Source organism: Mustela putorius, unplaced genomic scaffold (genome assembly GCF_011764305.1).
Source record: "Mustela putorius furo isolate JIRA1106 unplaced genomic scaffold, ASM1176430v1.1 tig00003859_pilon_pilon_pilon, whole genome shotgun sequence".
NCBI lineage: Eukaryota > Metazoa > Chordata > Mammalia > Carnivora > Mustelidae > Mustela > Mustela putorius.
The window spans coordinates 13,823,159-13,836,766 of NW_025422011.1; the positions used below are offsets into that span (position 1 = coordinate 13,823,159).

The 13,608-nt window shown below is 32.9% G+C and overlaps 1 protein-coding gene across 12 annotated transcripts in view; it reads left to right on the forward strand.

Moving 5' to 3' along the window:
- Positions 1–13,608, forward strand: part of DCDC1 (doublecortin domain containing 1) — a 437,850-nt gene that overhangs the window by 94,755 nt on the left and 329,487 nt on the right. For all 12 annotated transcript variants that reach the window (XM_045066083.1, XM_045066081.1, XM_045066085.1 and 9 more), the window contains one exon: positions 320–486. In XM_045066083.1, coding sequence (XP_044922018.1) covers positions 320–486 — 167 coding nt within the window. The remainder of the gene's footprint in view (positions 1–319; positions 487–13,608) is intronic.

Here is a 13,608-nt window from a genome sequence, read left to right on the forward strand (position 1 = left end):
TGGTTCCAACTCATCTGTGATAAATGAGAAGATAAGGCAATCAGTGCACACCATGACACTCTGTGCAGCTAGTTAGGCACACTTCAGAACTATTCAGGTGTGCTCACAAAGCTTATGAGTCTTGCATGGGGGGTATCTCAATATAAATACATCCTTCATGGTGGCCACTAGTAATGCAGGAATTGCCTCTGTAAGACTTAACCCAGGTCAGATATAAATAATAGATGTTAAGAGTTAGTTCTGGTATTGGGACTGTGTTCCAGGCAGTGCATTTTCAGTTGGGTCAAAAGAATTTATTTTCCCTTATTTTCTTGTATAGTTCCTCTGCTTGAAAAATGCCTGCAAAATTCCATCACACCTTTGCGGGGACCAGTTTGGGTCTCTAAGGGAGAAGGTTTCAGCCCCTCAGGATCTAAGATGTACATCCAAGGAGTTCTTTTGGCCTTGTACCAACGACTAAAGTCTGCAAAAAAATATTATACACAGGTGAGTCATCCCTCTTTAAAAATTGCTTTATTATGTGTTTTAAAATGTACTTGGTTATATAGAGGTGATGATTGGCATTGTGTCATAAAAAAACTGTGACATGTATTTTGTGAACTCAGTGCCCGTTAGGGAGCCAAAATGCTGCTTCTGTAATCTCAAAGCCAGCAATAATGGGGCTAATTGTATCTGTCTTTTGGTATGGGATGTCATATGTCTCATCTTTTCTTGCTGCATACTGTGCAAAGCGAAGGCAAGTCCTTATGTGGAATTTCTATAGACAGTTACTTTAAGCAAGAAAATGAATAGCTCCTAAATCATTTGAAGGTTTAAATGCTCAGCCTTTTTTTCTTTTTTAGTATGAAATCAGAATTGCTATTGTAGAAGGTAGGCTAAAATGTAAATCAGTCACATTCTGGGAAATGAAATTGTGAATTAACTTCTTGTCAAGACTAACTCACTTCATTTATGCTTATTTAACTTGTATGTTTAGAAAGTAATCAGGTTAAGTTTGTGTCTTTTAATTTTTAAGTATCCTTTCCATAACTGTGAGATGTGTGTATGTGTAAAGATTTTGATATTTTTATAAGGACATATAGGGACTTTGATTTATCTTAAAGTGGAACTAAAATTACAAAGCAGAATGATTGATGGCCATTTATAAAATAAAAACAGTTGCCACATTTTTAGAATCCCCTTTGCACTTGGTCTTAAGAAGTTAAACATATATTTTACCATGTTAAATAAAGTCTAGGTTTTACATTTCTAATAATGAGGTTCCAATTTAGGACGGGGCTCATTATTTCAGGCCACAGGCCACTGAAAAATGGATATTTTGAAAACATCACGCTATTATTCTCTGTGTGCTGGGGGAGGAGAGAGAGGAATGGGATGTGGTCTCAGTGTTCATACAGCACCTCCTGCTGTCTTTTTGGAAAAGGACAATTTGTATTGACGAGAAGAAATTCTTGAACTAAGGTGTCCAGAACTAGCAAGAAATATCTTCCCATGAGAAACTTTTATTCTCAAAATGTGATTATTTCCTTAGTTAATTAATCTCAGTGGATCCAGAAGTGGGATTAATAATTATCGTAGATAAAGCTACTTATAAAGATAAATATGAAAAATAAAAATTCAAACTTCTTTTTAAATTTTTTCCCCAGTATCATATATAAAATCTGGTATAAATATTATAAAATTTATTATTATTTTGGTGAAATTATTCAAATTGAAATATTAGTTAACTTTTAAGATACAAGGATATTATAAAATAGATGACCAATTTTATTATAATCATTTATTTGGTATTAAATTGTTTGATTCTACTTATTAGTTTAAAATTTTTTGATGTTTAAAAAAGAGATCATTCTGCAGTACAAGAAAAGCACTGTTTAAATCAAATCTTAAAAAACTTAAACATTTTAAAAATTTTATTAAAAGTGAGGATGTTAGAGATAAGAAACTGCTCAGAAAGTAATTAAGGCTTGTTTTTTATTCCATTGTCCTAAACATGTAAAATTGAGCAGTTGAACTAGATTGAAAAGAGTTCCGTATATTGTGAAAAAAGAAAGTATTTCAAGAGCTACTGCTTTGATTTTAAAGGTTTCTTTAGGACTCAGAATTGATGAAAAGTACATTTGAGCAAAATATGAACAAAATTAACATTTTTAGCATCTTTGAAGTTGTCTATATCATTCACACTATGCCAGATTTGGGAATGTTTAAAAACCTAGGCTCTTTGCCATTCCTAACTAAACCTTTTACTTTTGCTAAATTGTAATAACAAACATTTGCACTCAACAGTTTTAATATGATACTTCTTTAGGTTTATTTAAAATATAAAAATGAAGAAAAAGAAATAGAAATTTACCTGTTATGCATTTCCATGCAAATTTCTATTTCTTTTAGATATGCTCAATTCTATGTATTCTTGAGTTTCTTTTGTATTGTTATATCATGATTTCATTTAAAATTATTTGCAATGTTTAGAAAAGTCACTGTAGCTGTACCATTGTCAGGTCATCAGTAGCTAAGTGTTAAGCCTGGCAATTATTTTAACATGAGTAGGACTTGTTAGCAAAAATCCTTCTTAGCATTAATGAACTTTATTTGAACTGCATTTACTTCATTTGACCTTAGAGATAGGCTTTTCTATTTAGTTTTATATAAGATCATGTTGAGGAATCAGGTAAAATGGAGATGGGTAATGATTCCTACTTCCTTAACAAATCTAAGCTTATAAATTATAGAATTAGATGAACTCTTGATATTATTTCCATTGATTTCTCTTCTGAGATTATATATAAAAACATTAATATTGTTTTGCTGGGATTCTGTCAAAGAAAATTTCTTTCCATCTTTAAATTGGATGTCTTGGGATTCCCAAAGGGTATTTCCTTTAAATAAACTGATAAAATACCACTAAAAGGAAAGTCAGAACTACTGGTTTTATGTTTATAGACTTACTCATTTTTCAATTTCTAACTCTAACTTGGCTATTATAGCATGCAACCGAATTAAGCCCACTACATTAGTGTGGTCTTAAATGTATACTGATTCATGTATATAAAATGAGATATTATATTTAGGACAGCATAAAGTTACTTAGTCTTACATTTATCACATTTATTTCCTTAAAAGTGAAACATCTTAGAAATTGCTCAGAGCTAAGCAGAATCTATTTAATTGGTAATCTTTGAAGTAGCATAAACGCATTCCTATGAAATGCAGTTAACACTTTCAGCGACAGGGACTGTTCCATCTCATTAGCATTCTTGTTAAGTAGTGGTGCTGTTGGTGGGGGTGTTGAAGTAGGAATGCCATTGTGTCGAGTTCCAGTGTTTGGGGACAAACACTGCTGTGGAAGGAACGTGTGAAAAGGCCACAGTCCTGTCAGTGAATGAGGAAGGCTGTGCTTTCTGTGTGCTTCAAGCAGGGAAGCTGTCATTCATAGGCCTAACATGGCTAAACAGAGGCCAAAACACAAGCCTGCACTACCTTTTAAAATGATATTAGTGATTTTTAAACATGATCGTCTTTATGTATGATCCTACATAGAGCTTTTCGTTGCTGTCAGTAAACAAAATCTATGTCAGTCTCTTCAGAAACACTGTAGAGATACATAAAAGTCCATGGAACTGTGCCAGGAGGCTCTACAAATAATGATTTGGAATGACTGATCTTAAGTAGGAACGTGATCTTTAGGAAATGTCTATTGCTGGAAATGTCTTCTCAATTTTGATACTACTTTGAATTTTTTTCCTCCAGCCAACAAAATTCCTGTATACGTTTAAATAATGAGTGCATTGCAGTCTTCTTTGAAAATAGTTTCTAAAAGAACTCATAAACATACAGCTTTAATCATTTAAAGTGGTTCACAGGATGGTTTAACAGTTGTTATTGATTGCATAGCCATTTTTTAAATTCAGAGAGAAACAAAGGAGATGAGTATCCAACTGTAATATCTTAACAACCACCATCTTAATTATGAAGAATATCACAGTCTCTGTGAAATTTAAGATATGAAAAAATGTGAAGGAAATTTTAAATTTTATTCCTAACTTTCAGCACTTTGGAAAGAAATGATCATCTTGGAAATTTAGTTTTAGCTTGTTGATTACTTAAAAACAAGAAATAAGAAAAATACACCCAAATATTTCTTGAACTCTTGGAGCATTTTCTAAACTTAAAAAAAAAAAAACACTGACAATTTCTACTTATGTCTAAAGCTGCAGGGAAGTGTTTTATTTCTGTAATTTTAATTTTGAAATATGTACTTGGGCTATTTGTAATAGACCCTTACTTAATGAAGTTTGTTGAAAACTATAATTTTCTGCCTGAGTGATTCAAGTTTTTTTGGTATATAGTTCTTTTTATTTATTAATTTAAGTAAGGTACTTTTTAAAAATGCTATTATCTGCTACTTCTAAATGTTCTATATTTGATGTGTTGGGTTTAAGAATCTCAGATACTAAATCTCTATTTCAAAAATTAGGTTTCACTTTTTAAACTAGAATTGTACTATGACTTTATTGTACTATAACTTTATGTAATTAGGTGAGGAAATGAACTTCCAACTTCAGCATGTATTGGTTTTGCAGTTGAAAACTGAAATCTATTTTATTATTACATTGAACTAATCTTTATGTAAGCTCTAGATTTTAAAAATTTTTTCTAAGTTAATGTTGGTTCACTTTATCCACGCTCTTAATAAGTTTGATACTTAGATAGCAAACCAATAATAATAATAATATAGTTTTATCAGAAAAGATTCAGTTCAAAGTATGCTTGAATTACATTTAGTGCTGACAGAATATGTCACTTGCAGAAAGTATTCTTAAAGGAATGTTAATATTTTAATTTTCCATAAAAGAAGTATTGGAAGTTTATTTTTTATATCTTATATATTAAGTCAAAGTCATTTATGAGTCTTAACACAATTGAAGAAGTAACTATTTCTATTTCATTTTTTATATATACTTTATTTTTGATAAGCCAGCTACTTTTCCTCCCCACTTTATTGAGATATAATTGACATATAACATTATGTAAGTTTAAGGTGTATAATATGATGCTTGGATACACTTAAATATTATAAAATGTTTACAATACTAGGGTTAGTTAATACCTCTATCATCTCACATAATTGTCATTTCTATTTTGTGGTGAGAACATTGAAGATCTATTCGCTTAACAAATTTCAAGTATGTAATATAGTATTGTTAACTGTACTCACTTTCTGTACATTAGATCCCCAGATATATATACATTAAAAAATTGTGCTATTTCCTTGATTTAACCTTCATGAGGCAATACCCAAAATAGTTCAGTTTTGAACTTCTTGATGTCTTTTGAAAGCTTGGAACGAAATTTATAACATATAAATATAACTTACTATTAAACACATTAAAATTGTGTTGCAGATATTTCAAGTAGTTTGAAAACTACTTCTGAAGGTTCTGATAGGTAATGTTTTAGAATTTTATGTTGCTTGTAGATTTGAATGATGGATGATTTTTTTTCTTTCCCTGAAACCAAGCTGCATTCTAGTTACTTGAAGTATTTTAAGAACCTTAAACTTGTGTCTTTTTCTAAGTGTCATGCTTTGAGCAGGCCTAACATCAGTTAAATGAAGTGAAAATTGCATTCTTGTCTTGATAGAGATGAAAATGGATTTCTGGTCATGAAATAGATGTAGTTGTCACTTTTTAAAAAAGGTGTCAGCAGTTTGCTTCAGTGAGTAAGGTGCCAATTCAGTATGGCAGTAAACTTGTGATCTGAGCAATCAATAAAATGCTTCAATAACTTCTGCTTCATTACACTTATAATAAGAGGCTATAGATCCATGGCACATAAAATGTTGATAAAGAGGATATGTGGGGACTGACTGTGACAATTTTCTTGAAAGTACAGTAAGTGCAATATTGCCATCTAGAGTTTGTGCATAGGTAATTATTACAGAGAGGGACAAAACCACGATGGGATAAAACAGGAAATGATATTGAAATACTGTTTATTTTCCATCATTTATCCATGACACATTTATTGTCATGGAACATTTCATTTGACTTGTCATAAAGCTGTTTAGGTCAGGAGAAAAACTTTCCAATCTGTATTTTTCTCTAATTCTCTTAGAATTATACTACCAAATGTCAAATATGTGTCTCTGGCTCAAATTTGAACTTTTTACCATGAAAACTATTTATTAAATAACTCACTTTCAAAAAATGATTATACTTAGAGGTTTTCCTTTTTTCTGGTAATTCAGTTATATAAAAACAGAGTTTTATGGACATCTCATTTGGGTATCTTTCAATTCAAAATATTATCTTAATTAATATTAAATATCCCTTCAAGAAATAAACACCAAATAAGAGCTTTGACTTTAAAAATGGTATTATATAGGGAGATAGACTTTCCTGCTTATGTGATTATGAACATTTTAATGAAGAGTAAGTTCCATTTGGAGATTGAAAATATGTCTTCGTCTTCAAATCACTAAAACACTTTAATCATCTAAAAACACTTCAAAAAGTATGTTATCACTTTTTTGATTAATTAAAAGATTTTTTTAACTTTTTACTATCTTTTTAATGAATTACTATGGAAAATACATTTCAAACAAAGCATTACTGAGCTTTTTCTCCCTCTGAACTTGTGACTAAAAATGCAAATTGCAAAATAGAAAAATTTTAAAAGTCTGCATTTACTGCATTTCTTAATATAAAGTAAACTTAATATGGATATAGATGAGTTACTAAAGAAAGTTAAATAATCTGGAAAGGTTATTACCTTTATTCTTCCATTTATGTATTTTACAATTTGTATAGATAGCTTTTATAAGCTCATAGACCTCAGCCTTCAGATTTTTCTGAGAATGATTTCCTGAGAATGATAATTTGGCATTAATGTAATAATGCATTTTTCCCTAATATCTCACTGGTTAGATACTTTTTGTTCTCATACATCTATGTATGAATTCTTTCTATAATTTTAAAAAATGGAAATGGTTCAACATTAATTTATTTTCCTTTTTGGGTCTCAGTTTTATTTTTAAACATCCTAATATTATATTTTCTTTACTTATATTTAATTTAGGATGAGGGGCTCTTATTTTGAAATTTTTAATCATACTGAGTGGAAAATGTTGCATTTTAAAACCTCCAAAGAAGTATAAAATTGTTCTGGTAAAGTAAGTGAAAGTAGGCCTGACAAATTTTCTTTAAATTACTCAACCACCTACAGGTATTATTGCCTATGACTCTTTTGAAATGAGAATAAATTTTATAGAGTTACAGCAGCAAAGTGAAAGAGTGTGTTTGATAGATTCCCTGAACAGTTTCAACACCCACAGGTATTATTTGTAAGAAAACAATCATGCCGAGTCTTCAGCTGGTTAGAGAGGGCACAGCATTCTATCTTCACCTGACATCCTATCTGTTCCGTCAACATCCTGGGCCCCCTGCCTGCTGCCCCCTCCTCCCAGAACAATAACGCTCACTGAGATGTTTGTGTGAATGGACAAGAATATGAAATTTTCTTTTTCCCTTGGAGAACTAAAGCAGTATTGAAGGCATATTCCTAAGGGGAGGAAAACCAACTGTCTTGAGGATTGACTAGCATTTTCTATTTTCTATTCAAATTGATCAGTGTTGTCAATGATTGTTAGTTAAGATCTTTGATTATTAAGTCTGACTACTGATTGATGAAAGGGAGATTCTTAGAGTTAATGTTTTAGAAATCGTTGGCTTGCTTTATTTTATTAAGAGGCATATAGTGGTTTCCTCTCACCTGTTGTTCATAGCATTAGCTTGAATAAATGTTAAATAAAACAATAAATTGCTGATTTTAAATATTATAACTCATTATTTGCCAATATTTTATATATATAACAAAGATGCAAAGAATTATAACATTAATTTTTCACTGTCTCAAATATTTTCAAAGTAATTATGTCAGAAAATCAATTTTACATAATTTCCAAAAAACAACCAACATCCAGTTACATTTTTAAAAGATTTCAAGTTCCTAAATAAAGCGAATTATATACATGGATAAAAGATATGCAAAGAATCTACTTATTAACACTTCCTATTCACTGGGAAGTAATTATTGAATGTTTCAGAAAAGAGAATGATGGCATAAGTAAAAGGTACTGGACAGATCTTAGTCTGCAGCCTCGGCAAGCCACAAGTGACTTACATCTTCTAGAGCTGTACTGCCCAATACACTGTTAAAATCCCTTGTGGTTCTTCAGTTTAAATTAATTATAATTAAATAAAATAAAAGAACTTAATTCCTCGGTCTCAATGTCCACATTTCAAGTGCTTAATAGCCATATCATCATTGAAAATTCTACGGGATAGTGCTGTTCTAATAGAAAGAAATTTAGTCTGGATACCCTAGTTATACTTCTGACATTTAATTTTACATTCAGTGACTAACAAAATAAAGAGTCTCTTTTAGTATCTGGGTTTAAATCGGTGTTGGGTAGATAAGGTACTCTGGTCTTCATAAAACAAAATTCCATATATATATTACATAAAATATATATTATATATATGATATATATATCACATATATATATCCACATAAATCACATAAGTCATTAGTCATAAGTGACATAAGTCACAACCTATTGGCCATCTAACCACCAAATGGATACCTTTAGGACTTTCAGTGTATATCACTATATGGCATAAATAAATAAACTATAAATAAACTATATGGAATGGTGTCTTTAGGGACCATGATTGTTGTAGTCACTGAATTAACCTTACCTTTTTTGGTGAAAAAAGATCTCCCCACTCTGTGAAAAAAAGATTAGAGGGACAAAGAAGATGAAGTGTTGAATAGTCCTTTATGTGTTGTTCCATTTGTGCATTAACCAGGATTGATGATACAGCACAACCATCCAAGACCTTGCCCTTGGAAAGTTTCCATTCTTGTTATGTACATAGAACATAGGCACATGAAACTCTTAGGAAACACACTTATCAATATGTAGTTAAGTAGTAAAAATATGTATGGAGTATAGGTTCTATGTTGTAGGGGAACTTAAGTAAAAAAGATGATTAAAAATAGAATGAAAGCATTTCAAGGTTGAAGTGAAATTTAGAGGCGATCTAATCCAGTCCTCTCAATTTACAGATAATGAGAGTAACAACAACAATAATAATTGCCTCATTGCATTGTTATAAGGATTAAATAGTTAATGTATATAAAATTCTTAACATAGTACCTGAGACATAGTAAGTGGTCAGTAGGTTGTAGCTATCCTCATCATCTTTGTTATTAATTTTTTTCAACTTCATTGAGGTCTAACTGATAAAATTGTAAGATATTTAAAGTGTACATCATGATGATTTGACAGAAGTTTACACTGTAAAAAGATTCCTACTATTTAGATAATTAACGCATATATTACCTCATATATTTACATATATTTTTTTGATGAGAACATTTAAGTTCTAGTCTTTTAGCAAAAGTTCAACGATATGATACAATATTACCATCCATAATCATGTCATACCTTAGATCCTTGGACTTCATTCATCTTATAGCTGAAAGTTGGTACTCTCTTACCAACCTCTTCCTATGTTCCACACTTGCAGTCCCTAGGAACCACTTTTTCACTCTGTTTCTATGAGTTTGACATTTTTTTGATTCTGCATATAAGTGATACCTTTATTATTAATATAATAGATAAGTCAGTTGAGATACTTGTCTAAGATGAGACAGCAGGGCGAGGTTATAAAGGGACTGAGCTCATCTTTGCTATTAGAGTAGGCAAGGTATGCTTTATTAACTGAAGTATGAGGAGGGCTTTTAAAAAAGAGATTCATATAGGCCATGGTATCAAGTTAGGAGTGAGTAAGACTTATTTTCAAGCAAGTTATACTTAACACAAAAAAGGTTATTGGTGATCTTTGCAAATGATGAAACCTTAGAGTGAACAGGGTTAAGGAAAGAATTGCTGCTGAGGAAATAAGGGCAGTGGGTTTCGGTGAGACATCTCATAGGTTGCGAGTGTCTCCTATTTTTTTTTTTTTTTGAGGGTTACAGTACGAGAATGAAGAAATGTCAAAAGAGGATTTAAAAACCATGAGAGACTATGGACTCTGAAAAACAATCTGAGGGTTTTGAAGGGGCGGGGGGTGGGAGGTCGGGGTACCAGGTGGTGGGTATTATAGAGGGCACAGATTGCATGGAGCACTGGGTGTGGTGCAAAAATAATAAATACTGTTATGCTGGAAATAAATAAAAAATAAATTAAACAAAACAAAAAACCCCACTGGATATATTTTATATGATTACATTTAAGATTAACTCAGTATAACCCCTTATGACGTGTGTTCTATTTTTTATGATAAATACAAAAAAATTTTTTTAAGACTTTATTTATTTATTTGACAGAGATCACAAGTAGGCAGAGAAGCAGGCAGAGAGAGAGGAAGGGAAGCATGCTCACTGCTGAGCAGAGTGCCCAATGTGGGGCTCCATCCCAGGTCCCTGAGATCATGACCTGAGCCAAAGGCAGAGGCTTTAACCCACTGAGCCACCCAGGTGCCCTGATAATTACAAAATTTATAAAAATATTAATTCATAACCCATATAGGGCACATGGTCTGGTAATGGGACAAAAGTTTTATAACTATCTTTTTTGGTCAGTTCTGTCACGCTATCTTTTTGGCTGTATGTATAACTTTACTTGGAAGTAAGGAAAATAGCTAAATTTGTGGCCCATTTTGAATGTGAGACTGAGGCTAATGGCTTTCTTCAACCTCAGAATTGGAGCATCCGAGATCCTGAAGTTGTTGAGGAGTATGGATAGGGAATGAAAGTCACAGAATTTGAAAAACATATGTTGGAGTTTACTCTAGGAAAGAGATACATGTATCAAGTAAGCAAATTTACACAAACACCATACAAGATATGTAAAGAAGCATTTTTAAAATTTTGTCTAAATCTGATTTGACTTTTCACAGAAGGTGCCATTCATAATACCAGGGAAAGTAAAAACTAAATTTGATTAAGGCCAAATAATTTAACCAATCTTTTAGGTAACACAGCATTTTGGATAAAGAAGCTTAGATGCTCATGTTTCTGCCCTCTGTGTTTCCTCCAAGAAGGCATCTGGAGTTATAGGGGGAAGACGAGGTTCAGTCAACTGGAGTTGTTCCTCTGCAGATGCACAAAAAGAAGGAGGAGAAGTTTTTTGGTTTTTTGTTTTTTGTTTTTTAAGATTTTATTTAGGTATTTGAGAGAGAGAGAAGGGGGAGAAGTGGAGGGAGAAGGAGAAGCAGACCCCCTGCTGAGCAGAAAGCCTGCCATGGGGCTCAAACCAAAGGCAGATGCTTAACGAACTGCGCCATCCAGGCACCCCAAGATGAGTAGTTTATTTATTTATTTATTTATTTAATAAACATATAATGTATTTTTATCCAAGATGAGTAGTTTTAAGGAATAAGTGACTAGATTCTCAACTTCCAAGTGTACTTTTTACTAAAGTTATTCTGTCTGTGAATGTGCCTGCAGTGGAGGTATATGCCGCTTCTTGTTTCCCATCTTCTATTCTTCTTAGGCAAAGCATATGTTTCCCTCATCTCAAATCTACTGCAGTGCTTCACCCTAGAATAGAAAAACCTGTAGGACATCAGACAAAGGGACACTTTGAAATATTGGTGCCATAAACTTCTTGCAGAAGCGCTGAACCTTTCCTTCTTGTTTTTTAGGTGTTTCTGTTAAGAAAGAGATGGGATAGAAATAAGCTGAGGAGAAAAAGCAACATTTAACCTTTCTGATTAAGAGCTTTTCCATATATTTTGTAAAATGGATGATGGTTGATATAAAATTTTACTGATACTTAATCTCACTGGATAGATTTAAAAGAAAAATGTAACTTTTTTTTTCTCGTAATGCTCATATTTATAGTATGCCAGAAAAGACATCCTTTGCAACTGTCTTTAAGCTAGCAATAAAATATTTCCAATGGCATCTTAGAATGTTAGTAGGCATTTCTAAGTGAGGAGTACATAGTTTTCTGAACTTTTTTAGATAGTACGTGAGTGAAATGTTTCAGAGTATTCATGGTGCCAGGAAGGCAAAGTAATTTGAACCTTGTAGTTTCCAACTGCTGAGGTATCACCGGTCTTGTTTCTGAAATTTACAGCTGATGTAACTCCTGATCTGCTTTCTGCTTGGTCAGGAGGGCTCCCTGGAAGTTCTTGCATTAGTTTGGCTCTCACTGAGTTTCCGCCACGTTCTTCATCTTGCCCATGGCCTAACCAGGTCACACTAATGGCCTCTGCAGTGCAGTCAGTGTAGGCATTTGGGCCTTTAAATATTGTGGCACTTCTGGCCTACAACTTCGATACCTTTTAGGTACCCAGTGGCCATGTGAGAATTTGTAGGTCTTATCCATTCCTCAATGAAAAATGACTCAAGAAAGCTAGGGGATGCCCCTCTTTCAGCCTCCTCCATACTATTCCACTGCATTTATACTTTGTGGCTGCATCCCTCTCACTTTTGCCGAAGACTGGTGAAAGGGCACAGCCTCAATACAGTCATCTCGCAGAATATAAACTGAGAGTCCAGAGACTTCTCAGCTTAGAGCTAACACACCTCCTCCTCTCTAAGCTGGGAGACAGTAGATCAAACCTCAGTTCTCCCTCCACACACTGCACACATCCACCCATCCCACACCACCTCTTTCTCATTTTTCCTGTAGTCCCTTGAGATGAGAAGAGGTAAAATTTGAGCTTTGTTTTTGAACATCTTTGATTGAAATCCATAGTAAAAAATACATTTCCTATCATAATTCACAGCAGAAAAAATACACTTTATGTTACAATTCAGTATTATATACATACCTCTCCACATATGCATATAAAACAAAAATTTTCCAAAATAGGATTTAACCTTGCTACATATGAGGCCCTATTAAAATGTGGTGTGGACCCACTAAATTGATTTCACAGCCCATTGACATATTATATAAGGGCTGTATTTCATCCTGTACATCCTTAACATGGCTTTTATAATTCAAAAATTTCTTCAATATTCTATTAAAATTATCAAACATACAGAAATTTTACAGTGAACATACATGTACCTACCACCTAGAATCTAGAATTAACATTTTACTAAGTTTGCTTTATCAAATGGTATTCATCTGTCCATCTTTCCATCCATCACATCATTTTTTGATGCATTTTCAAAGTAAGTTTCAGACATCATACACATTTTTTTTCTTTCCTCCTCTACCTCTTCCTCCCGCTTCCTTCTCTTTTACAAGCTGGCATATGTTGTGATCATTTTGTACTTGGGATATACTCTGTTGTTAGGTATTTTGAATACTACTATGAAGCAGAGGTAGAATAGAAACAGCAAGCTGTGAGCAGAACTAAAGCCACAGGCTTGCTGGGCTCCTGGTTGGAAGTAATCTGTGGTGCCTAACTGAAGAATACTGTGTGAAGGCAGGGACAGGAATTTGCAATCCTTCCAGTGCCAATCTTGGTGTAGCTGAGGACAGCTGGCTGAAAAAATTTGCAGACTTACTGACAGGACTAATGGATTTATAGAGAACTCTGGACCTATTGAGTAAAGGGGAAGTGCAAAGGTATA